The 27,840-nt window shown below is 35.4% G+C and overlaps 1 protein-coding gene across 1 annotated transcript; it reads left to right on the top strand.

Annotated features, from left to right (window-relative positions):
- The first annotated feature begins 77 nt into the window (after window positions 1-77).
- LOC123322741 (tyramine beta-hydroxylase) lies at window positions 78-27,142 on the top strand. Its single transcript, XM_044910732.1, has 10 exons — window positions 78-193; window positions 1,852-2,060; window positions 3,340-3,486; window positions 6,482-6,748; window positions 9,322-9,519; window positions 9,585-9,669; window positions 10,656-10,822; window positions 13,470-13,652; window positions 23,333-23,520; window positions 26,878-27,142. Exons 1-10 carry the CDS (start codon window positions 127-129, stop codon window positions 27,107-27,109), a joined length of 1,743 nt encoding a protein of 580 aa, XP_044766667.1. The 5' UTR covers window positions 78-126; the 3' UTR covers window positions 27,110-27,142.
- Window positions 27,143-27,840: the final 698 nt, after the last annotated feature.

Genomic DNA, 27,840 nt, shown 5'->3' with positions numbered 1-27,840 from the left:
AATCAGTGCGCAAAAAAAAGAAATCCTTCGTAAGAGCCCTAGCAGCCTAGGACCTTCAGCGCAATCTCCGAGTTCATCTTCGCTCATGGAGGTTCAAATCCTACTCCTCAACTTCAGTAATCAGAAATGTTTGAAGTATTAAACTTGAATGTTGTAATTTATTATTTATCTTTACATGGTGCCGTTATTGCAGGTAACTATTAGAGATTGTAAATCTTAAAACGAAAAAAACTTTCTATAGGCACTTTTTCACTGGAAATACGAAGTGCTATGTTCAATTTATTTTTATCCCTTGTACTAAGGGTGAAAAAAATTTACTTATTTTGAATACAGATGGTATTTTTTGATCTCATATTTAAAAAAAAATTATTATAGTTTTCAAAAATATATATACAGGGAGAGTTTTTTACTCGTACAAATATTTTAACTGTAAATTCTTGAGGTCAAAAGAAACACTTTTTTCCCTAACCATTTTTTCCGAATCGGCTAGGTTCAAAAGATACAGGCTGTTGGAAAACCTTTATTTATTTATTTGATGAATCTTTTTCGAACACAAGTTATCACCCACGTCTTAAAGTTTTCTCATTATAGATATTTCGTACCATTAAAAAATACCAAAAATTCAGAACCTAATCCTTGAATTAAGTTGGACTCTTTTTAATGCATATTTATTAACGTTTTGAAAAAAAAAGTACCTATTCTTCATATTTTCTCAATATTTTCTCATTTAATGCGCCGTTTTCGAGTAATTTGATGTTCAAAAATTAAAAAGTATCTGTGGAAATTGTGAAATTTGAAAATTAGGTACTTTGGCTGAATACAACTCAGTTTTAAAGGTCCAAAGATGTGTAGGTAATTTTGTTTTTCCAGAGGTGGCACAGCTCATTATGCAAACTTAATATCCACTCCCATGTTGGTGGAGTTCCAATTTGAACTTGTCCTTGTCCATATTATACCATTTTTGATAGCTTGATTCATTTTGAACAAATAAGGTTTTTAAGAAAAAAATAATTTATGACCAGATACGTAGCGTGAGTTGTTTCAGCTGGAATCATCTTCGAACTTAAATTTGACTAGTACCAACATCTTTTGATTGCCTCCTCATTCAATTTCATTCCTGTCAGTTTTCTTGTTTTAGAGAAAAACGTTGAAGATTACTATTATCCAAGCAAGGCTGATCAAAAAAAAATTATATGAACATTATTTTAAAAGAATCACGCTTCAAATTTTTTCGTAACTACTTATATACACCCTGTATATTTATATATTTTTTGTATGTCATCTTGAAGTACCCTGAATAATTATTGATATTTCTGTGCGATTTGTCCCATGTTTTCGAGAAAGCCTCGAAATAACGATATACAATTGTTGATATCTCCTTTCAATATGCAAAAATGCGTTGTTCCATTCAATGATTATTCATATTCATGTCCGAATAGAGTCATTCTTCCGGAAAAACTTGAAATAACTATTGCACTAGAAATGGATATAGGTATATGCTCATTTTAATATGCCGATAGAATAAAAAATAAAGCACAAAATAATTCTTACCTCCGTATTTACTATTTTGTAGAAAAATTCTCGGACAGATCAAGGGTGGTCCTAGACTGAATTTCTGGGGGGGGGGTAATAATTAAAAGAAGAATTAAAAGTTGAAAATAAGACTTCAAATAACACCCTGTAGGTATCTCTCGGTAGCATTTGCAGTCCCATATTTTTATTCTTGAAATTGTACAAGAAATCTCTCCTTTTCATTCCATTATAATATTGTTTTTCTTAAATGAAATTTAAAAACTCGAATTCGTTGTGGGCTCTGGGAGATGGGTAATTAATAGTAATTTATCTTTGCAGGTAATAAAATATTCCATGCACCCCTCGATTCAAAAAGTGAAATGATGTTGCACTGGATTTTGGACTATCCCACCAAAAGTATAGTATTTGAGATACACTTACCTCGTTTAGATCTTCAATGGTTTGCTATAGGTTTCTCCGATAGAGGGAATTATTTTCCAGCAGATTATTGTGTACTGAGTGCTGGGTGGAATCGACTGAATTTTGAGGTGATATATTTTCGTTCTTTAATTACAGAAAATCTCTTCAATAATATAAACATAACTAAATAAAACCTAACTCTAACTAACCTAGTACCTAGTAAGAATGCTTATAATAACGTATAACCCAGTGGGTTAGTAAGGACGAATAAAATTAGTACAGTGTGTTTCAAGTAGAGGGGCCTCAGGATTTTTTTACTCATTGGTCCAACAAAATTAAAAACTGATCAAATAATATATTTATTGTATTTTCGAATGCTATCCAAATTTTCTATCGAAAAACTATCAAGTGGAAAGATATTACGTAAAAATGGTTTTGCAAAAACAATTTCATTTTGTTGGTTTGATTGGTTCTCAGAATTGAATGGTAGAGAAACAATTCTTCTAAAATGACAACAAATCTAGCTATTTGTTGTCATTTTAACTTCCGGTTTTCTGGAAAACGACAAATTTTTTGTATAATATACTTTTTTTCTCATATTTTGTGAATTCTAATTCAATATTCAATGCAAAAAGACGAGTATAAATGTTGATTTTATTTATTTTAATACATTGAAAATTACCCTGAGGCAATTTGGAGAATACATTTCATCATGTCCAATGTGCATAGTTCAAAAGTTTTTATTGAAATATAGACAAAATGGATATTTTTTCCGAATATCGACTTTTTCAGTGTGATTTTGAATGAATAATATTACTCGACATGAATATAGAATTACGTATCCATAATCGAATTGTGAATTGATTGGGCATTCAGAAAATATAAAAAAAGTATATTCCGCAAAAATATTTGTCGTTTTCGGGAAAACCAGAAGTTAAATTGAAAAAAAAATTTTCAGAATAACAACATCCACAGGGTTTTGTTTTTTTATTTCTGTTATGAATTTCTGTTCGCTCAAGTTGATAAGGTCCATTCTCGCAAAACAGCCAAGCGAGATCAGCATATCAGCTGAAATTGACGTTACAAAAAGCAATGCTCCTCTTGTAGCCAGTGAACTCCAAAGACCTCTTCTAGAGTTCACTGCTTGTAGCCTACTGACAGAATAACTAATAGCAAAATTCATCAATTTTTGTCAAAATTTTGAATGAATCACCCTGTAAGAAATTTTCAGAGAAATTTTTCTTTATGGGTATAAATAAGGAATTTCACCTGGTTTCATGACTGATTACGTGGAAAGTTTTGTGGGCCTCTTTCAAATACTTCATTCATTTCAATCAGTGTGGTTCAATTTAAGGCTCAAAAAGTTACTGTTTGGCGTAATTTATTTCAACAACTCATTTTCTTCAGGATACATGGGCTGATGAGGATGGTAATCTTCATTTGGATAATACACAAAACTGCAATAATTTTCAGCATAAAAATAGTAGAAGCACTACGAAGTTCACATTCACTAGGAAGTTTGATACTTGCGATGAACATGATTATATAATTGAGGTAAGGAAGTAACAAATCACCATCCCCTGTCATACCTGTTATATAGAAGTTAACAATCTTACCTTACGAAATAATAATTTCAAAAAAATCGTTGAGCCTCACAACTCATAAAGTCATAAATACCGTAATGAAAGATTCAAACTTCAAAGGCGAGTTCAAAGGCCCGCAGCCATGTGATGAAGTGAATTCTATTGAGTAGTAGTTTTTTTAGCCTTATTGCTATTAGTGTACAGGGTGGGCAAAATTACTGATACCTGAATTGCAACTTTTTCAACCCAACGAGGCAAGGCACATTACGGTCGTCTTTTTTCGTGAAACTAATAATGCCATGCACTGCATTACTCTATCTTCTTTTGTTTTCGAGGTGTAGGTCAAAATTAAAATTTCAACTTTGGTCATTATCTCCGTTTCTGTTTAAGCTAGGATGATGAAATGAAAACATGACACTTTTTTTATAGCAATCCAGTGGCGTACTATGTTTTTTTCCAATAAGTATATTTGCTGAGCTATAACATAAAGATGTATTTTTTCTTATGAAAACAGTAGTTTAAAATGACTCAGAAAGAATGAGGGGGATGTATAATATATTTCTGAAATGGTAAAAAAGTGGCAATTCTTTCTAAGTCATTTTAAATTACTCTTTTCATAAGAAAAAACACAACTTTATGTTATAGTTCAGCAAATGAACCTGTAGGAAAAAATCATAGAGCGCCATTGGATTGCTATCAAAAAAGTGTCTGTATAATGTCTTCATTTCAACATCCTAGCACAACGGAGATAATGACCAAAGTTGAAATCACCCAAATTTGAATTTTGGCCTATAACTCAAAAACAAAAGAAGATAGAGGAGTGCAGTTGATAGCATTATTAGTTTCTCGAAAAAAGACGACATGAATGATACATTCATTTTTCTCTATCTCGTTGGGTTAAAAAGTTGTAGTTCAGGTATCACCAATTTTGCCCACCCCGTACATTCACTCAATGCTTACCTATTTCCACTAATTTTCTTTAAAATATGTTTCATATATGAGGATGTATTGATATCTAGTTAGCCTAGACCAGTTCCATGCATAAAAAAAAAATTGCGTTACCATAGCAAGGAACAATAATTCATTAGAAGTATCAGTGTGAAGTTTGAGGTCAAAAAAGTAAGCCAGAGTTACGCAATAAATTAAAAGAAAGGAGATGTCCACCGAAATTGTGGAAATCGAAAAATTGGAGTATAGAGCCATCATCAAGTACCTGTATTTAAAAGGGTTAAGAGGTAAGCAGATTTACGAAGATATGCTTAATACCCTTGGTGATCAAATCCTTCCTATGCGACCGTGAAAATTTGGACTGCAAGCTTCAAAAGAGGTAAATTTTCCATTGATGATGATGACCGATCGGGAAGGCCAGTTTCTGTGTCAGTCCCCGAAAATATCGATGCGGATCATGACATGATTTTATCAGACCTTCGAATTGGGCTTTAGCCCAATTCGAAGGTATATTCGGATATCTGAAGCACCGAATATTTCATACGAACGTGTTCATCATATAGTTCAAGTCAATCTAGAAATGAGAAAAATTGCTGCAAAATGGATCCCCAAATGTTTGAATGTTGACCAAAAGCTTGCAAGGGTAGAAGCATTCGATCTGTGCTCGATTTGAAAACGATGTAGACTTCTTAAACCGAATTGTTACTATGGATGAGACTTGAGTAAATTTCTACGATCCAGAAACAAAGCAACAATCGATGGAATGGCGTCACTCTGGTTCTCCAATACCTAAGAAGTTTCGTGTCCAAAAATCTGCTGGAAAAGTTCTCGCTTCAGTTTTTTGGGATTGCCATGGAGTAATCATGATTGATCTTTTGGATAAGGGTAGAACAATAACCGCAGATTACTATTCGACATTACTGACCACTCTACGGGAAAACATTAAAGATAAAAGACGCGGAAAGCTATCCAAAGGTGATTTGTTTTTGCAGGACAACAACCCTGCACACAAATCTCATGTTGCCAGTTGCCATACAAAAAATTCGTGATTTAGGGTTCGAATTACTAGAACACCCCCTTATTCAACAGATTTGGCTTCATTCGACTATCCGACCATGATCAACTGAAAAAAAAAGTTTAAAAGGTCGTAAATTTTCTTCTATCGAGGAGGTAATAAAAGATGTGGAGGTGAGGTTTGCAGAGCAAGAAGAAACCTTTTTTTTAAAGGTCTAGAGACGTTGCAGGTTCACTGTAATACATGAATCCAATTAGGAGAATTTGTAGAGTAATAAAATATTTTGACACTGATGACATATTGTCTTCTTCGCGTCCTTGCATGAAATTGGAATAGTAAGTTTGTGGCTTGAGGACAGGGCAAATGAAATCAATCCTTTTTGAAGTGCCGACGTTTTGATCCTTAGTTCGGATCTTTTTCAAGGCTGGAAATATATTTGTAAGAATATAAACAATAACTTTGACATAAACAGGTTTACAAACAATAAGAACATTATCACAACACAAAGATGTTACTTTTAGAAGCAGCCGGGTCTCTCAGGACTAAAAACACTGTTAAAATTAGATTTACCTTTTCAAACGGATAAATAAGGCAAAGCAATGCGTTCAAGAAAACCGTAGGTCATTTCTCGTCAAATTCTTATGTGTCATGTAGGTAAGCTGAAAACACCTATCACTCGAGAAACCAGAATAAAAACAATGAGATGACATGGAAAGGTTCAAATTTGTAATGATGTTATTTATCAATTTCGACATGTGTAGGACCGAAGGTGGAATGTACCGGTTGGATGAATTAATTAGTTTCTAATCTCTAAATTTTCGTCAATAAATTGCTGTACACAATAATGAGGGATTCAACATCACTTCTCAAATTTATTTTGACACTGAGATTTTGTTCGGCTCTATAATAGGCTAAGAATTTTTCAATATATCCTCGTATACTGGACTCACGTGGTTAGATTTCACCACATGATGGTAATGAGAAAGTGTTGGTCTGATTCAAGGAAGGAACAACTCACATTGTATGGCTGAGAGGTAGAGGTCCATTACCTAGTGTAGAAGGTTTCAACCTCCGTAACATCTCGAAGCAGAATGAAGGAATGATAAGAGTCAGCCTACTCAAGAATATCAACGTGTCAGAACTGCCCCCTTATGTTATGCATTACGATGTTGTGGTTGATAAAGTAAGGGTTCCAGCTGAAGAGACAACCTATTGGTGCAGCGTCCGCAAATTACCCACTAGATTCAAGAAAAAACATCATATCTATCAGGTAAATCATTATATTAGGAGATTAGCAAATTTGGTACACAATAGATAGAAAAAGTATTGAACTGCAAATATTTTTGACCATTTATGCGTGTTAAGATCCTCTCTCTCCTAATATAATGGAACCAGTATTGTAGTATTGATCCTGAACTTGAAATTTGAGGTCATTTTAAGCTCAAATGTGACCTCTACTTTTGGAGCCAAAAATGAAGAGGTCGAAAATTTACACATGATGTTAAGTTACTCCACCTGCTTTAACTTGAGGCAAAGTAAAAAATACCAAAGGACCGAAACGGCAGAAAAACTAGACATCATTTCAGACAATAGTTATTTATGTACCAAGGACCAAAAACTGTCCGTTATAGACCAGACTGTAAATTGAGCAGCAGGCGAGACAATAACGACAGTTTTTTGCCGATATGCATATTACATTTTTTTGTCGACCTCACATAACTTTATCATAGTAAAACTACTCAGTTGTATGGTGTTTATCCAACCTATTTGCAAATTCCCTCATCTCTGGAGGAGTATTAGGCCTTGTTTATGTTGGCCGGTTACTTATTCCTTAATCCCTTAAACAGTTTTTGGCTACTCGAAAAATATAAAAATTTTAAATATTAAAGCTGGTTTATGATGGTCCGTAACTTCCAAAGCCTATAGGAGGGCTCATTATTGCTTATTTTACATATTTTTTATGAAATCCTTGCTCTCGAAATTGATTAATCGCTACTGTCGTATTTGTTTTTAACGACAAACACAGCGGACGAAAAGTGTTTACAGACGATTAGACGAAATGTATCTAATGCACACGAAAAATACTTGCCATCAAAAATAGTGGATTTTTCCTTCGGGAATTAGTACGTACAATGTCATTTTATGTTGAGGTCGACGAAAAAAGTTTTTGTAAGAAAGTTTCCTCACTGTCCAATGATGAATTTCTAGGTATTACAGATCAGATATAGTTCATATGTCTCATGTAATTTGTTTTCTCACATAAATATATATTAGCTCTTTCGCCAAGATCTTTAAATACTATAATAGAATATTTGTTTTTGTTACATTAAAGTGAAAATGCCTTTACCTTGAGGACAATGTTAAATGTTTATTCAAAGTCCTTAATATTGGAATCATTATATTAATTAACAAAATCCATATAAACAATTGCTCGAATAATAACCTCGAGTTTTGGATTATCATAACATTTTTGAACAAAGCATAGGTTAGGTGTGGTATCTGAAAATTATGCAACGCCTTTGCCATATATGTGATATGTCAGTGCTACGCTACTTTGGTGGTCTGAGTGTCAGTTATTATTATGCATCGCTTTTGTCATGTATGTGCCATGTCAGTGCTACGCTACTTTGTTGGGCGCTCCCACTTAGAGACATAAATAATAGTCGTAGTTCATGGCACTAGAACTCCTTAAAAACTAACGACTCGATAGGAAACAACAAGTTTAAATTGGAACTCTCAATGAACTCAAAACCGAAAAGGATGGTAATTCCGAAGAGAGCTATTCTACTTGTTGTGTTATAGATTGTGACAAGATGATGCTCTTAATTTCAGAGATGAACACTGAAATAGGATATAACATAAGAAAAAAGCCCGCATTGTCAAAATAAAATATATAATGTTTCAATAAAGATAAAAAATGAATATTTTCGAGGAGGAAAAAATGATAACGCCTTAACAGGAAGGCAATAAATACACCAATGAGTGTCCGAGCGTGAGTTGGGTTGCCTGACTCCGGTTTATCAGGCGTTTTTTGACCCAGTTGCGAGCGACATGTTTACGGGCAGGAGACGAAACTCGTCGTCTGTCAATCACGACAACAATATATTATCATCGTCGAACTCGCCGAAATCTAATATAATAATTATCTGAAATTGGTCGCAATTAATAAGCATTAATTCAGATGCATACCACACGCCGATATGAATATCAACAAGCGTTACGGAACAAACTGAATTAGTCAATTTGCCATCGTCGATACAACGAAAAAGCACAGATACTGATCATAGTATCTGCTCTTCTTCGGTGGAACGTTCTCCATTTAGTTGTCCCGACGATGGCAAATTGGCGAGGATTCCGATAAAACTAGTAATCGCGTGTGATGCGCAACAAAATTGGGTCAGCTACATACATTTCGACCAGAAGGTACTGAACTCGATGAATTTTTACCACACCTGATCCATCAAGAGCAGCAAAGCGAAAAACATTGTGTTACATTTCGGAATATAATCCATTAATTTCATGAGCATTGAACCAAATGGGGACACAAGATACAGTGTTGGGTAGTATCTATAGATTCGACTCAGCATTTTTACCATTTGCATAGTTGTGAGAACAGCTCTGATGGGGGGCACAATAGACCTTAAGGTCGCAATGAAATGTAACCCCCCCTCACCTACTATTTACTTTTACATCATTTCAATCCAAAATTGGAAATTATTTGAGTACCGAAGCTTGACTAATCAGAAATCCCTATGAATAAATAAAAAGGAACTAATTTTTTGGGGGTTAATACACTATCTATTGTTTTGAATATCACTTCATCCATAATCTCGATATTTTCAGTTTGAATCACACATACAAAAGAGCAGCGAAGGGGTTGTACATCACATGGAAGTTTTTCATTGTTTCGCTCCAGCAAATGTGGAAATCCCACTTTACGACGGCTCTTGTTTCGCTTCTGAACGACCACCAGAAACTAATGTGTGCAAAAGAGTATTGGCTGCATGGGCAATGGGGGCAGGTCCTTTCACATACCCAGAGGTTCGTTTCATTAAAAACAATAAGGTCACTAAGAAGCAATTTTTATCCCCTCTATATACTTACAGGAAGCCAGTTTACCATTTGGAGGATCAGATTTCAACCAATATATTATGTTGGAAATTCATTATAATAATCCGGAATTAATATCAGGTATTTGAATTTCATACTTGCATGTAGTGTAGAATAAGAATACAACTTCTTATCAGAATTGCTTTAGAATAATGGAAATGCCATGGAGGGATACTGGTACCTACATTGTTTTCCAAATAACGAACAAATGTGGCTAATAAATGATATGGAAGGTTGTATCAACTGAAGCAAAGCTCTGTTATGTTTATTTATTTCAAGCAGGAGATGAATTGGGTGTAATTGATATATACAAGGGTGACTTGTATATCAATTACTGACTAGTAGTCACTGTAAGAGATGGGTTGATTTAATCCGAGGTTCTAAGTTAACAGTATAGGGTAGTGGCACACATCACGGGTACAAGGAAATAAAAAGAAATCTACAGGCATATACTCAATACAGAATCAATAAACAGTAAAAACTAATAAAATAATTATAAGTAAGACGACAGAATCAATCAAGAATACTGGATGAATAACTATTCTAAGGTCGCGATGTCGAGAACTAATTAATCTGAAACTAAGACTGAATGAATACTCAATACAGAATGAATGCCAGGCAGGACAAGATCTTCTTTTATATCCCACCTGTGGGGAGCGGAAATAGGGAGCGGATGTATTTACTCTGTCTTATGGGTAAACTCGGTTATCCCCAAATTCAGGATGTTTTCCACGGTGCTACATCGTTTTTTAATATTTGATCATTTGATCAGCTATGCAGAAAATCATAATACCGCAGCTGGTAGTAAAAGGCCCTCTCTAGATAAATATCAATTATCAGTTTTATTCTAAGCTCTGAAGCAGAAAAATCAGCTGTTCTGGCAGTGAAAAAATTTCTCATCATTTCTAGAATTTTTAGACAAAACTTTGGTGAGAGACAATTAAGATCTTATTTACGGAGAAAACATATCTACTTTACAGTTCCTATTTAATAAATTTGCATGATTAAATTTTTCTGATACTTTTATTTTGAATGTCTTTGTTTTTTAACCTATATTTTCATTTCAGGCTTAGTAGACAGCTCTGGAATAAGATTATATGTGTCCGATGTCCTCAAGGATATGGATGCTGGAATAATGGAACTGGGTTTAGAATATACAGATAAAATGGCCATACCTCCGAAGTTGAATCAATTTCCCTTATTTGGTTATTGTGTGAGCGAATGTACAGCAGTGGTAATATAATTGAATAATAACTCAACATCACACAGTTCATAATTGCCCCCAGGTTGCGCAGAAATCGGCGAAATAAAATTGAAAACAAATCCACATTGAATTCGGCCCTTATTCTTAAGAGGGTCTAGCCGATATGTTATAACATATGTTGTAACGGCGACGTGGCTTTGGATGTCTCAAACGCCAGCTATTCTTTAAAGGGAAAACAACAAACCTTCCCTGGTGGCTTCGAGTCGAAGGCAAGGTTCGGTGTTATCTGGGGTGTTAGTGATAACTAACAGTTCACAAGTTGTATTGGTTGTTTCGTAATGAGGAACGCACTAGGCATTTTACATAACTCCAAAAATCCACCGCTTTTCAGGTATATAAACTGAGATCAATCAAGCAAAAATTACAGTACAAAAAGGGAATTGGCAAACACTCTAATAAACACAACAAAAAGATTTTCTCGGAATGATTTACAAATAATAATAATATAATAATAAGCCATTTAAGCCATTTATTTCCTACAGGAAAAAACCCAATTACAGGAAATTAACAAAAATTAGACTAAACATTATTGCGAGATAAACTAAACCTAGAGAAAAAAGGGAACAACCGAGCATTAGGTACACCATTCATGTAACTTAATCTATAGCTCTACAGTTGCACCAAGAGCATTCCAACAATATATGTCAAAGAATCAAAGTTCCCGTCACAAACCGCAGAGATGGGATTGATGGTTCGGCACATAAATTCAGTTGGAGATTACAGGAGCAGATTGGTCCTCGGCGTACGCAAATAGAAAAGTTCTTGAGATCGGTTCGCACGCCGCACAGGAACTCGTACTTCCACCAGTAGTAGAACTCGAACAGGACGGGGGAGGGTTGAAACTGAGGTTCCTAGTTCCTAGTTAAAAAAACGGTGTGCTGTCTTACATCTGGACTCGATATACGGCACTCATCGGAGGTTGGTCACAGCGCCAGCGGTTGCTCTTGCACTTGGCGTAACCGTTGTCCCCTTCGCGTAAGTTACTAGAACGGTGAAAAAAGCAGGGCTATGTATATTAAACCAAACAGCTCACAACGCAAGAAGGGAAAGCTATAATGATGACTTAAACTCAAAATGAAAATCCCAAAGTATCACTCAAAACGGGCTCGGTACTCAATGCAGAATGAATGCTAAAATCAGAATGAATATACCGGATAAATCACTAATCAAAACTATTACGGAATGAATAATTAGCACAGAATGAATACGGTGTAAGAATACAGTACAGAGTACAGAATATCAAGCAAAGATTTGGGGCACGCTGTATAACATATTCTTCCAACGAAAAGAGACCAATATAAATATTGACCACAAGAGAACTGTCTTTAATTTTTTTGAGGATTTTATTCGAAGTTAGAGGCTCACACACTGTATATACCCAATAATCCTAGTTCAGGGGTGCTCAAACTGTCGATCGCGATCGACCGAGTCGATTTCATAAGAAATTAGCCTTTTCTGATTTACAAAGTGGGTTTTTGGCTCGTGCGAATATTTCTTGAGGTCAAAAGAAACACTTTTTTCGTTACCATTTTTTCTGAATCGGCTTGGTTCAAAAGATACAGGCTGTTGAAAAACCATAAAAAAAATATTTTTACTTCTTTCTCACAAACGGTTTTATCGAATGAAATGAATTTTGAAATATTGTTTTTCATTTATTTGATGAATCTTTTTCGAATACAAGATATCACCCACGTCTCCCAGTTTTCTCATTATGACCAGAAATTCAAAGGACCAAACTTTTGAAACTAAGTTGGACGCTATCTAATGAATAATTGAACGTTTTTTAAAATTAAAGTATTCTTCATTATCTTCTCATATAATGTACCGTTTTCGAGTAATTTCATGTTGAAAAATTAAAAAGTATCTGTGAAATTTGACATTTGGGTACTTTAGCTGAATACAACTCTGTTTGAAAGATCCACAGATGTGTAGCGTCACAGATTTAGCTGATGGTAATTTTGTTTTTCCAGGGGTGGTACAGCTCATTATAAAAACTTGAAATGGCTTCATCTTTTTATCAGGGATGAATTGAAAAAAATGGTATAGGAAAAAGTGTTCCTTTCAACCTCAAGAATCTACTGTTTCAATATTTGTACGAGTCAAAGACTCACTCTGTATAAATATTTTCCACTACATTACATATAGGTACTTGCAGTTTATCAAAGTCGATCGATCAGAGTCTGATAATATTAAAGTAGATCGCAGGCGAATCAAGTCTGAGCACCCCTGACCAGGGTATTCTCCTGTTTTTCCTCTCGGAACTTTTTCGTGGTAAGTCTCTAAAAAACTGTTAAAAAGTAAAATTACTGTATTCCGCTTGGAATATTTTATCCTCATGTTCGGACATGGCATGATACTAACCATTGAGGAATGGTTTTCAAAAATATATCCAAATAGGTGTTGAAATTATTCCATCGTTTTCGTTATGAAACTGGCTAACACTCTTCACATTTCTATAACAAAACGAATTGTTTTTGTAAAATTCGATTGTAATATAGGTAAACTAGCTATTTTGATATTAGGTTCTCTGAAAAGTTAATAATATTTTCATCACATCTAACGAAAAACGGCATCCCTTCATATATTTCATGATTCAATATCGAGTAAAATATTTCAGGGACTTCCTCAAAGAGGAATTACCATTTTTGGATCCCAGCTGCATACTCACTTGACAGGAGCGAAAATTGCTACGAGACATTTCAGAAATGGACGTGAACTTCCACTTTTGAACTACGACAATCACTATTCTACGCATTTCCAAGAAATAAGAAGACTCAAATCACCTGTGACAGTGCTTCCGGTAAGTGTCATTACTTACCTCAAACTGACCATTATATAAATACTGCCAAATATCATTATGAAAAGCTAGTCTACAATACAGTTTTCAAAAGTTGAGACTTTTCTATATAAGCTACAACTGGTCAGAATAACCTAACCTATAACATTGAGTACCTATTATTATCATGCAAATCTTTCAAGATGACGAAATTTGGATAATACTAGTAATGAGATAATGTCGATACCTACTGGACCACCGTAAGGTACTTGAGGCAGATCGTAGCGTTAACAGCAGGGGGATTTAGGGATACTTGAATCGGGAGTAGTTTGGCAGTTCAGATTGTGGAATAGTGGAGTTGTTTTTTGATTTATGGATTTTTGAATACTTCTTTGGGCGCGCTCAGAAGTTGGTAGTGAATTGATAGGTTCAAATCTGCGTTACGGCCGAATGAAACCAAAAAGTATTGAAGGTCGACAGCATAAAAGAGCTCAGTTCGGATAAAATGACAATGGTGCGTGGAAAGCCACGAATGAGTTTTTAATAGAACTATGTATTTAAGTACTTCGAATTTGTGTTAGCCATAAAACAAAACAATATTTTTCATATCTGCATAATATATTTAAAATTGTAACCTATGTCCTATTCGGTTGTAAGTATAAGCTATATGTATACAATACAATAAATTATCGTGTTATTTCCAGAATCATCATTGGATTGTATAATCCAACAATGGAATGAAAAAAAGTGAAATATAAATACAGAATCAACTACAACATAGTCCAGTAACTTTATATATCACAGAATGCGTCAAATCCGGTAGTTCTGATGTTTTGCCGACTTGTTTTTGATGTTGGCCTAATGAATAATCCAAGTTTGTGACCTCGAGCGCCAAACGCAACTTTGTCGAAAGTCGAAAAAATAATTATTTTTAAAAATTTTGGCGATTACAACTCTAAAGAATTAGTTTTTGAAAAAACATCCGAAGGCAGTTTTTTAAGTAGACTAAATTTGCTACCATATACAAGGATATATTGAAAAATTCTTAGCCTACTATGGGACCAAACAAAATTTCAATGTCAACATATTTTATTACTCAACATATTCTCCTCTTAATTAGATACATTTATTACAGCGAACTTGCAACGTCTCTAGACCTTTCAAAAAAAAATGTTTCTTCTTGCTCTGCAAGCCAGACCTCCGAAGCTTTCATTACCTCCTCGTTGGAAGATAATTTACGACCTTTTAAACTTTTATTCAGTTGAGGAAAGAGATGATAGTCGGATGGAGCCAAATCTGGTGAATAAGTGAGGGGGGGTGTTCTAGTAATTCAAACCCTAAATTACGAATTTTTTGCATGGTAACATAAGATTTGTGTGCAGGGGCGTTGTCCTGCAAAAACAAAACACCTTTGGATAGCTTTCCGCGTCTTTTCTCTTTTTCCCGTAAAGTGGTCAGTAATGTCGAATAGTAATCTCCGATTATTGTTCTACCCTTACCTAAAAAATCAATCATGATAACTCCATGGCAATCCCAAAAAACTGAAGCAAGAACTTTTCCAGCAGATTTTTGGACACGAAACTTCTTAAGTCTTGGAGAACCAGAGTGTTGCTTTGTTTCTGGATCGTAGAAATGTACCCAAGTCTCATCCATAGTAACAAAATTCGGTTCAAGAAGTCTACATCCTTTTCAAATCGAGCACAAATCTAACGCGATGCTTCTAACCTTGCACGCTTTTGGTCAACATTCAAACATTTGGGGATCCATTTTGCAGCAATTTCTCTCATGTCCAAATTGACGTAAATTATATGATGAACGCGTTCGTATGAAATATTCAGTGCTTCAGTCTGATAAAATCATGAACATTGATCACCAATGGTAAAGCATATCTTCGTAAATCTGCTCACCTCTTAATCCTTTTGAATACAGGTACTTGATGATGGCCCGACACTCCAATTTTTCGATTTTCACAAATTCCGTGGACATCTTCTTTCTTTTAATTTATTGCGTAACTCTGGTTCACTTTTTTGACCTCAAACTTCGCACCGACACTTCTAATGAGTTATTGTTCGTTGCTATGGTAACGCAATATTTTTTTATGCATGGAACTGGTCTAGGCTAACTAAATATCAATACATCCTCGTAATACTAGAACTATCTCTGTAGTTTCCAAGATTGAGCCTTTCAAAGTTTATCATTTTTTTCGTATTTCGCAATTTTTTCTGTCGTTTTGAATGAATTTTGACCCTGATTATACTATCTAAGCCTTGTACTTTTCTGATGGGATACTAAAAAAAAAAGAAAAATGAGAACGGTAATGTTCAAGCTAAGCTACGAATAGTACAACAAAAGTTAATGAGTTTATTCTTTAGGAAATCGAGTAATATTGAAAATCAAAAAAAATTATTAATTTAGCCCTCTTGGAAAATCCAAGTTGAGGTTTGTCCGTATCTGGATGGACGTATTGGGATGCTATACCCCCATCAGGGAATGGTGACGAATCTCGATGTAATCGAGAGAATCGAGAAATACTTTACACCTATTTCCTTCAGTAGGTGCACTTCACCTTAAGGCCAAGCGCAAATAGAAACAAAGGTTGGTGAGGTGACGCAGCTTTTTCCTGCGCTGCAAGTCACTGTCACGCTTTTGTCTTGTTCTTTTCTATGTTTTACAAAAACTCACTAACCTGCGTTTCTAACGTGCGTTCAAAAAAATTCGTCGTAAATCGTATGGAATTTTAAACGTCTAAAAAGCGTATCTAAACGTTGTCCTTAGCCTGTGCTGTATTAATAATAATACTGTAATAATACCTGTAATGATACAGGTTAGCTAACAAGTTAGCGTTTTGGATTGTTGTTAAATTAAAATTATCAGCGAATAATAAAGATGGTTTTTACCGACGTACAAAAAGCATTCATTAATGAATCCTACTTCAGAAATGGGGAGAAAATAGAAGGCGAGTGGAAATATTCTGTTGAGAAATGTCTCAGCGACTTCAGGATCGAATATCCCAACGTTGCTGTAGATTACCAATCTTTCCAGAGTACTGTTTCGCGATGTGTGAGCGTTTTTCGTGAAACAGGTAGCGTTCAAAGAAAAAAAGGAAGTGGTCGACCAAAGAAGAGAACACCCGAGTTAATCGAAAATATTGAGAATGTGATGACAGAAGCTCCACGAACCTCTGTTCGTGTTTTATCTCAACTAGCTGGAGTCTCTGTTGGAACATGTCACACAATTTTGAAAGAAGACATCAATTTGTATCCTTATAGATTGACATGTTATCAGAAGATTGAAGATGTTGATTACCCTCGTAGAATGGCCTTCTGTCAGTGGTTTCTAAACGAATTCATCGATAACCTGAATAAAGTTTTCTTCTCCGACGAAGCCTGGTTTCATCTTTCTGGATATGTCAACTCCCAAAATATGAGAATGTGGAGCAGTCAAAATCCGGAAAATTTTCACATTGAGACACCACTTCATTCTAAAAAAATCGGAGTTTGGTGTGCTATCAGTCAGAGAAGAATTTTCTTTGACGGAACTTTAACAGCGGAACGCTATAAAGAGGATATTATCATGCCTTTTATAGCTGAATTAAATTTCGAAGAATGGTCATATAGTTATTTTCAACAAGATGGAGCCAGAGCACACACAGCTGTAGAAACATTGCCTACACTAAGGAATATTTTTCAGGATCGACTCATTAGCCTCAATACTGAAAATGAATTTCCTCCAAGATCGTGTAATCTTACACCATGTGATTTATTGTTATGGCCCCATTTGAAGAATTCTATCTTCCAATTACCTCTTTCTAATCTGGACGAACTCAAGACTAGGATCATTGAAAAAATTCATCAAATTAACGATGATCCTTTTATATTGAATAATGTCTTTGAATCTCTCAAAAGAAGATGTGAGTGGTTGGAGCAAAGAGGAGGACATTTCCAACAGCTACTTTAATTATATAGAACTCTTAAACGTGAAACTCATTGTAAAAAAACCCCTATATTTCAGTTTCTTCAGTTATGGCAGAGACTGCCTCTGGTTATGGATTTTCACTGTCAGCGTCAATGCAATATTTTATTTATTGATAAATAAACATATTCTGAGGTTCTTAGTGTGATTTATTTCTATTACCTACTGTAATAGGTATAATCTTTTCACATAATTGAAAGTACAAAAATCCCGCCAAAGCCTGTCCCAAGCCAGGTTGAAAAAGGGAGAGGGATCGAGGAGTAACACCTCGCTAAAAAACCAGGGCTCATCTGGCCCGGATGATAGCACCCTGTGAGGGCTCCTGCCTAGGATACAGGCGAAGCTGCTGCCTTGTAGTTTTTGATGTTGGTTCACCAAAGGCTAGGAGAAGAAAACTCTGATCACAAATTACCTGGTCCTCCAAGTTGGGGGTTGAAGCAATGGGTCTGCTCCCCATTATTCGGAAAACCTGATACGGCAAAAAAAACCACAAACCAGCCTCGGAATCTGGACGGAAACTCACGGCGACGAATGCAACGGCATAAGGAAATGATTTTTGGTACATGGAATGTTCAAGGAATAAGGGGAAAATTAGTGGAGGTCGAGCAGGTTATGAAGCAGGGAAAAGTCGACATCGTTGCCTTAACCGAAACGAAGAAGAAAGGAAACGGTATAGAACAAGTTGGAGACTCCATTCATGTTTACAGCGGAGTCCCTAAAAGCAATAGAGCAAGCAAAGGAGTATCTTTACTGATTAAAAAAGAACTTAAACACAAACTAACAGATTGGGAAGCTGTAAATGAGTGGATAATCTCAGCAAATTTCAACCTAAAAGGACATAGAACAACTGTCATAGGTGTTTATGCCCCGAACGAAGATGCTACCGTCCTTGAAAAGGATCAGTTTCAAGAACAATTGGAGGATGTACTCGTGAGGGTTGGTAATCAACGTGAAGTGATATTTCTTGGCGACTTCAACGCTCGGACAGGACGAAAGAAAAATGATAAGGTCATTGGAGAATATGGAGAAGAAGTTCTGAATAATAATGGACAACGACTAATACAGTTCTGCGAAAAACAAAGTCTCAAAATTTTAAATGGGTTTTATCCACATAGAGATATTCACAAGTACACTTGGCGCCAACAAACCAGAGGCCTACGATCAATCATCGACTATGTGATAGTAAAACAAAACATCAGATGGAAAGTTCGAGACGTGAGAGCATACCGAGGAGCAGATTGCGGGTCGGATCATTATTTGATAAAGGCACAAGTCTTTATACCATTCAAAAATGATAGAGAACAGAACGAAGCACAATTGCAGGGAGATAAATTGGAGGAAGTTAGATACAACTTGGACGGATTTTACCACCAGAGCACTAAAACACTGTACCAAAGCCGCCTGGACCAAAAACTGAAAGAGAGTTTCTTAGAAGATACTCCGAATGCACTATATGAACACATAGTTAAAACATTACACACTGCGGCCAAAGAAGCACTAGGTGAAAGGAAAATACCAACTCACACAATGCTCAGCTTACTTGGAATGATGAGATGGAGCAACAAAAACGGATTAAACAGCATGCATATAACAGGATGCTCAACTCTAATGATATTAATGATAATATATCATATAAACGTGAACGAGCGAAGTTCAAACGTATGGTGATCCAGAACAAAGACGAAACATGGGAGAGAAAATGTCAAGAAATAGAGTCCCATATTGGAGGAGCAAGATCATCCGAATCATGGAAACTGATCAAGGAACTGAGGAGAGAAAGATCAAACAAGATCAATTTGAACCCAATAAAACTGGAAAGATGGAAAGAATACTTTGAGCAGGAACTAAATGAAGACTGAGAACAATATTTAACACACTCACCAACTAATTACACCATCCAGGGACAACATATACAAGTCAAAAAGGAAATGGTTTGGAACGCATTAAAGAGCATGAAAAACAAAAAAGCTGCAGGACCTGAAGGAATCCCAGCAGAGCTGCTGAAAAATGGCACAGAAAAACTGGTGAAGATGTTGCGCCATCTATTCGAGGTGTTTATTAATGGAGCGGCAATACCGGAAGTTTGGAAGGAAGCTTGGATCACACCAATCCATAAAAAAGGAGTGAAGAGTGAGTGCCAAAACTATAGATGCATTTCAGTAACGAGTACCTTCAGTAGAATATATGGGAAAATATTGAGAAAAATAATCGAAGATGAATACGATCCCTATGATATTGAACAACAATCAGGTTTCAGAGCTGGCAGGTCATGTGTAGACAACATCTTCAGCATCAACCAAATAAATGAGAAAAAAACAGCAACAAATCGAGAAGTTCACCTTCTATTTGTAGACCTCACGAGGGCATACGATACAGTTCCGATAAAGAAACTGTGGCAGGTATTAGAAATGTCACCAATCAACAGCACGGCAATCAGTGCAATAAAACAATTATACGGACAATCTTACTCAAGAGTAAAACTGGGAAAATCCCTCTCGCCAACCTTCACAGTTACAAAAGGTCTCAGGCAGGGCTGCTGTTTATCCACCACTCTATTTAAAATATACTTAAATGAAGATTTGAAGAGATGGAGAAGATCTTGCCATGGAATGGGAATTCAGCTTACAGACGATACAGCACTTTACACACTTCACTTTGCGGATGATCAAGTTGTGATTGCACAAGATAAAGAAGATCTGGAGTTCATGTCAAGAAGACTTTTCGAAGAATACCAAAATTGGGGTCTCACAGTAAACCTAAAAAAAAACAAATATATGTGCGTTGGCGGAGAGAAAGAAAAGTTGATGGTGAATGACGACGTTGAAATAGACGCCTGCGATGAATACATCTACTTAGGGACGAAAATAACAGCAGATGGAAGAACACAAAACGAAATAGAGAGCAGAATAAACAAGGGAAAAACAACCATAAGACACTTAAACTCGATCCTATGGTCCAAAAGCATTTCAGCTGAGAAGAAACGCTATATTTATTCCTCTGTGTTCAAGAGTATCGTCCTATATGGAAGTGAAACATGGCAGTTAACAAAAAGCCTTGAAAAAAGACTTCTAGCTCTTGAAATGGACTTTTGGCGAAGATCAGCCCGAGTATCGCGAATGGATAGGATGAGAAATGAAAGAGTAAGGGAACTTATGAAGGTGGAAAAAACAATAATAGAGGATACTCAGCAGAAGCAGCTCATTTGGTATGGACATGTTGAGAGAATGTCAGATCAAAGAATTCCTAAACTTGCTCTGAAGTGGGTACCGAGGGAAAGGAAGAAGCGAGGAAGGCCAAAGGTTACCTGGATGAGCGGCAAACAAAAGGCAATGTCTGAGAGAAATCTGAGACCAGGAGAATGGGAGGATAGAAGAGGCTGGAGACTGGGAACCGGAAGGCGTAGGACGCTATAAAACCGGATATATATATATATATATATATAATGAGGATAAATTCAGATGCATACCACCCGACGATATGAATATCGACAAGTGTTACGATCTGAATTGAGCTAGCCAGTTTGTCATCGTCAAGGCCCCCAAATGGAGTACGCTCCACCGAAGAAAAGCAGATGCTGACCATGGTTTCGGCCTCATTTGGCCTCATCAGAGCAACATAGCATTTTTCCACGGTGGAGAACGTTTGGAATTGATGGAACTTTATTCAATGTTGTTATGTTCTAGTGGGTATTATTTATTTACCCACAGCGCCATCCAACATGAAACGGTATCCGATTCAATCCCCCCCAGATAGAAACCAAGACGAAGACAATAGCATATGTCCCATATTTTCCCTAATTCAGTACGCCGGTTCGCCTTGCGAACGTCGGACGTATGATGGGAAGTCTGAGACGCGCTCGGTTCTCGACAGAATACGATGCCGGCGATACAATAATGAAGAAAGTGATTGTATCGCCGGCATCGTATTCTGTCGAGAACCGAGCGCGTCTCAGACTTCCCATCATACGTCCGACGTTCGCAAGGCGAACCGGCGTACTGAATTAGGGAAAATATGGGACATATGCTATTGTCTTCGTCTTGGTTTCTATCTGGGGGGGATTGAATCGGATACCGTTTCATGTTGGATGGCGCTGTGGGTAAATAAATAATACCCACTAGAACATAACAACATTGAATAAAGTTCCATCAATTCCAAACGTTCTCCACCGTGGAAAAATGCTATGTTGCTCTGATGAGGCCAAATGAGGCCGAAACCATGGTCAGCATCTGCTTTTCTTCGGTGGAGCGTACTCCATTTGGGGGCCTTGACGATGACAAACTGGCTAGCTCAATTCAGATCGTAACACTTGTCGATATTCATATCGTCGGGTGGTATGCATCTGAATTTATCCTCATTATTTAATTCATTGCCTCCCTGTTTAGGCGTGATCACTTTCTTCATTATATATATATATATATATATATATGAAAGTACAAAAAACATAATACTCGATTCGTTCAAGATTCATGTCTTTGACTTATGAACTAAGGTTAAAATTTTTCCAATCGCCTCAGATTATTTGGATTCTTGTAATCTGATTCAATGAAAAAATGCTAATAAATCATTATTGAATGTGCAAGTAATTTTTTCTGACAAATTGCCTTTTCACACAAAATTACGATAAATAGGTTAATGTCATCAATGTTTACATTTGGCTGTGATGACTGATGAGTGTGATGTAAGGAAAGAATTACGTTTAGTCACAGAAAATCAACCTACAAAATTCCATAGCCTACTTGACGACGAATTTTTTTGAACGCACGTTATTTGCGCCTGGCCTAAGTCTCCTTACATGAAAAACACAAACAAACGCTGGGACTGGGATCAGACATTCTGTAGGTTTTGAGTTCAAACGGCATTCTCACTTGATGAGTAGCAGGCCAGCAGAAAATAATGATAAGTCGAAGAAACGGACATAAAATTTCTACTTTTTAAATCCTCAAGTAGGTCGAGTGTACCTATAATTTGATAATCTTACAGGAAGCGTTGCCAAATGTCAGTGTCCATAGCCAAGTTTCCGGCGGTACCGGGGCAAATGAGATTTTTGAGTGAAACTTAAGTCTTTACTTTATACAACTCAAATTGATATCATTGATTGGTTCAAGTAATGACTCAAAGTCGCAGTAAACAACAAAAGGCTTCTTTGTTTGAAGCTTTAATTTCGAAAAGAAACGTGGGATTTTCTAGGAAAATATTATGCGACGTGGTTCATGATTTGAGCATAATTCGATATTGAATTGATGCCGATACTTGATTTAAAACCTTAATTAAACTTAAAACAGAGTTAACTGATTTTCAATAACGTGATAAGTTCACCTTCAACCACCTGAAGATACTTTATGTGATTGCGTAACACTTGTCGTGGTTAAACAATTGATATTCGTGAAAATCATGAAATAATGTTTTTGATTCAATTAATTGAGAGATATATCTCCTCAGTTTTTCTTCTCTATTGAAATAATCTAGATATTGATCACATATAAATTGTTTACGGGAATTTTCACTGGCTTGCTTCAATGCTGAGCTCGATAAATTTTTCATATGAACATAATGATGATATTCCATTATATATTCTTCCAACAGCAGGAACATTCTCATCATATTCATGCTGAAATAAATTGGTGTACAATGAATTTTCTTAAAAATAGAATTATAAATTATTATCAGGAACTCAATAAATTGTCACATAATATAGTACCTAGTCATAACTTACATCTCCTTTCTATTTTTAGGGTGACGCTCTGATAACAAGGTGTGATTACAATACTGAAGAGAGGGATAATATTACATTGGGAGGCTTCGCTATAAGTGACGAGATGTGTGTAAATTATATTCATTATTTTCCGGCAACTTCTTTGGAGGTCTGCAAAAGTTCCATTTCTGATCAAGCACTTCAGACATACTTTCGTTATATGAATGAGTAAGTATTTCCTCGATTCGTCAGAGTATGCAAATGGTGTTAAATATTTTCCTGAATAAACTGAAATAGCCATTTGTGCAACCAATTTAGAAAAGCATTATTGAAGGGAAGCGATAATTCTTTGGGAGAGCTTGAACGTTGGGAGTAAATCGAGATTTGTTCAATTCAAATCTTTGCTGCAAAGCATCTTTCGAAGATATTGGCGAGGTGTCATTATTCTTCGTAAAATACGTATAGCTATTTATCCAGCCGTTCCCTAAGAATTCATTGTTTATTTTCTGTTTCGTTGAATTATTTATCAATAAAAGGAAGAATGTCAAAATCGAATTAACATATTTAGATTGAAATACTTTCGTGAATGAAAAAAATTTATTACGTGGAAAGCCAAGCGATAAAAGTAAGACTTCTTCAATTTGTTGTAAATACAGGAATTGATAAAGTTCAAGAATTTTAATCGAATAAAAGCATAACTTCATTCATTGTTGGAAAATAATTTACGGCCGGTTTCATAATCAAATTTAAAGTCACTTTAAGCTTAAAGCTTCCTTTACTGTCATTTTAAGTAGGGTTAACGGAAGCTTTAAAGTTAAAGCGGCTTTAGGTTTGATTATGAAACCGGCCGTTAAAATGACAGTAAAGGAAGCTTCAAGCTTAAAGTGACTTTAAATTTGATTATGAAACTGGACGTTAGGTATATTCATAAAAAATTTTATATCGTGATATTCCAAAAACGATACGATAGGTTTTTAGAAACTGTAAAAGGATTTGAACGAGATGATACGGTATCTTGTCGTTCCTTCTCTAACATCCGTTTTCATCGTCACATTCAGTGTTTGTTCTAAAAATTCAAAGAGTGGCTTGTCAATACATAGAACCAGAGACTGCATAGAAACGGTAATTTCAAAACTAAATTGATCAACGTTTCTTTGCAGTCTCTGTTTCTATGTATTGACAATTATTATCAAACAAAAGCCACAATTCAGAAGATTTTCGAAAATATATTTTTCGTCTGATGAAGGAGTCTGATATATACTCCGAAACGTTACAACATAAAATTATAATTTCAACGTTATTTATTTTCAGTTCATTGTCAGGCAACAATTTTTTCTAGTCAATTTGCTCCTGACAAATTAGTGCAAGAATTTACGCAGGAGCAAATCGTTTATTTCATTTTTAATTGATTTTGTTTCAGAGATTGGGAGTGAAAACCCTAAAAAGTTTATTAAGAAACTTAAATTTTATATTAGTAAATGTTATTCAGAAATCATCACTTGCAATTTAGAATGATAGAATGTGTTGAGGATCTGATAAGTAAGACTACGTAATACGATATAACAAGAAATTATTTATTACATATTAAATATCAATAAATATTTATTAGTCAACGGCCTCAACGGGGATTGCTGAAGCTGCAGAATAGTGAATGCTGTGGTGGAGTGTACACCCCTTTGAAATTTCCTTTTGTCTTTGCCTGGTCAATATAATCTCAGAGTTTAACAAAAATAATTAGATTTGTTTTAGTTGAACTCGGAATATACATACACAAGCAGTTCTCTTCAACACATGAGTGTTAGGTAGGTATACTCCATTCAAATTTATTTTAGCAGTCGGTTGGCCATGAAATAATTTTCTCAAGTTTTTGTAACTAGAACGGAGGAAAGTTGGCACTCATGAAAGTTTGTTAATGTCATAACGCCGTTGCCACAACTAATATCAATTTTTATTACGAAAATACCGAAAGTGATTTAAAAAAGAGACAGGGTTTCAGGAAGTGCTATGTAGAACTCAGGGGCCGCTCATTCAAATAGTTATACCTCGAGTTATACCCTGATATTCTAAAATCCACAATACATCAGACGGTAGCGAAAATATTCAATGTAAGAGAATTCATATAATGTTTCATCCGAATCTAAACGACTTATATTTCAGCTGAATATTTCCACAATCAAAAAGATTGTGAATGTTGAGGATGACAAAGAATTTCCTTCTATTGGAAGACCCAAAAAAGTGGTGGCATTTGAGTATTTTATATTTGAATGAATTTAATGCGAAAAGTTTACTACAGGATTTTCGATGAATGTCATCGTAGAATAAGTTCCCGAATATTGATTTCTCTATTTTTCATTTGACTTGTCCTATACATTGTAAATGCCTTAAGGTACCAATAAATACCTAATTATTATTATTATATCAATGTATCAAGATGAACAGCCAAAAATACGCGCCAGTTGTCCTGTTAATTGATTATTCATGTGAAATTTTTGTTCAATGGTGAAGTTCATCTTCACTTGAAACTTCCTTTAATTCCTTTTACTTATATTGATGTAAGATGATTTTTGTTGAATAATGTAACATTCTTGTAATTATCTGTTGATTGCTTCGGGAGATACCCATTCCCAACCACTACAACATATGCATTTCATCTTCGGGTTAATATTTTTGAAATCTACAACTGATGTAACGTATTCAAACTTTAGCCAAAGAAGATAACGAACATTAACTCTTCTCAAGCTAGTGCAAATTATGATATTATACTGATCTCTTGTATTTTCCATTCAAATAACTGGATTTGGTATGCCTCCAATCAGTTTGTATGAACTTCAATTTTATGTTCGTCACACATTTTCCGAAGAGATTCGACATTGTGATAAAATACGTAATAACAGAAACTTTCACGTAGAAAGGGCAACATAGCGTTGATTTAAAACCCAAAAATGATTTGACAAGCGTCATAACCCCACATTTTCGTACTATACAGAGTGAAATGTGTCAAATTTTCATGGCCAACCGAGTGCTAAAATAAAAGTGAATGGAGTATACTTGATTCATGTTTGGGTATCTAGGAGAATACATAAACATAAGGAATGTTGTTGGTGTCTGAATTACTTACAATTGATACTTTCTGAATAGAAGCTCAGGCTCTCATCTGAATTACATGTTACACTTTCTGATTAACTATATGCACTAACCTGAATTACCGTTACATTTTCTGAATTTCATTCTACCAATTTGAATTTTCTTCTATACTTTGTGAATTACAATTTGTTATTCTAAATTAAAATCATAATTTCTGAAATACATCTTATCCTTTCTGAATAACAACTGAAAAAGGAGTAGACTGTAGACTAGACTAGGACCTTACAGACGAGATGGTAATATCGGCGAGATAAGACCTTGAAATCTCGTCTCGTTGACCTCGTTTGCATCACTACAGCAGGTGGTGTAACCTAGAATCAAGGGTGCTTTCAAACACCCCTTGGAAAGGGTCTAACTTTAATAAGTCGTAAAAAAAGTTTTTGCTTCGTTATGATTCAAAAATAATAATGAATTAGATTTGAATTCAGTAAACCATCTCAGGTGGGAAGGACAACCAACTTCATCTTCGCTAGGAATTTCGGACAACTACAAAGCCATAAAATGGAATAAGATGCGCATACAACTCCTACTGGAAGTATATGGAGAATCACCATTGAGTATGCAGTGCAACATGTCATCAGGAGATAGATTTCCAGGATACTGGGAGAACACTCCTATAACTTCTATTCTTAATCCTTTACCACCAACCCCTAGGGACTGTACAAATTTGTAAGATGTTGATGATGCAATAAATGATGAAATTTAAGTATCTATTATCATGTTATAGCGCAGTATGGATTTTTTATTAATTATTTCATAAATTTGGAAACCCATGTTTTATAGGTATTTTCTTGAAATCTTCAATGATTCTGATAATGGGTGTTTCGACAACAAGAAGCAGAGTGCAATATCTGAAGTTTCGATGGTCACGAGTCTCATTTTTCTAATTCTGGGACTTCAAATAACCTCGCAGCCAGAAGAGTTCGAAATATTGGTGCAGTCGTTGTGGAACAACGTATCATCGGAAATAGCCCAATATATAATGAAAGTATCTTGCGCTTTGCGCTGATTGAATCACCATATTTAAAATATGTTATTGTGATGTATTCAATTTAAAGTTTTGCGCAGAATCGATAATTGTTACCTACTGTACATATGAATTATTAATAAAACACTTGTTTCCGAGCTGTTGTCGTGAATAGTAGTTATCTCCAAGATTTGAATATAAAATAATGTAGCTCAAATTAGTTGAGTGAAATTAAATACACCACATTGGCGACGAGAAGAAAGTTGATAAATTAGTGCATCAACGATTGATAATAATTATCAGATGTTATGTTTTTCTTTATGATGAAAGGTAACGAAGAAATCAACACATGTGCAAATGTGGGAATCATTGGACGTCTGCAAGAACTCAACTTCAGAATCTCCGACTGGACAATATAAAGGGTGATTGTTTTAGAG

The sequence above is a fragment of the Coccinella septempunctata genome, chromosome 1 (genome assembly GCF_907165205.1).
Source record: "Coccinella septempunctata chromosome 1, icCocSept1.1, whole genome shotgun sequence".
In the NCBI taxonomy this organism is placed as follows: Eukaryota; Metazoa; Arthropoda; class Insecta; order Coleoptera; family Coccinellidae; genus Coccinella; species Coccinella septempunctata.
This window is presented reverse-complemented; position numbering and strand designations above follow the sequence as displayed.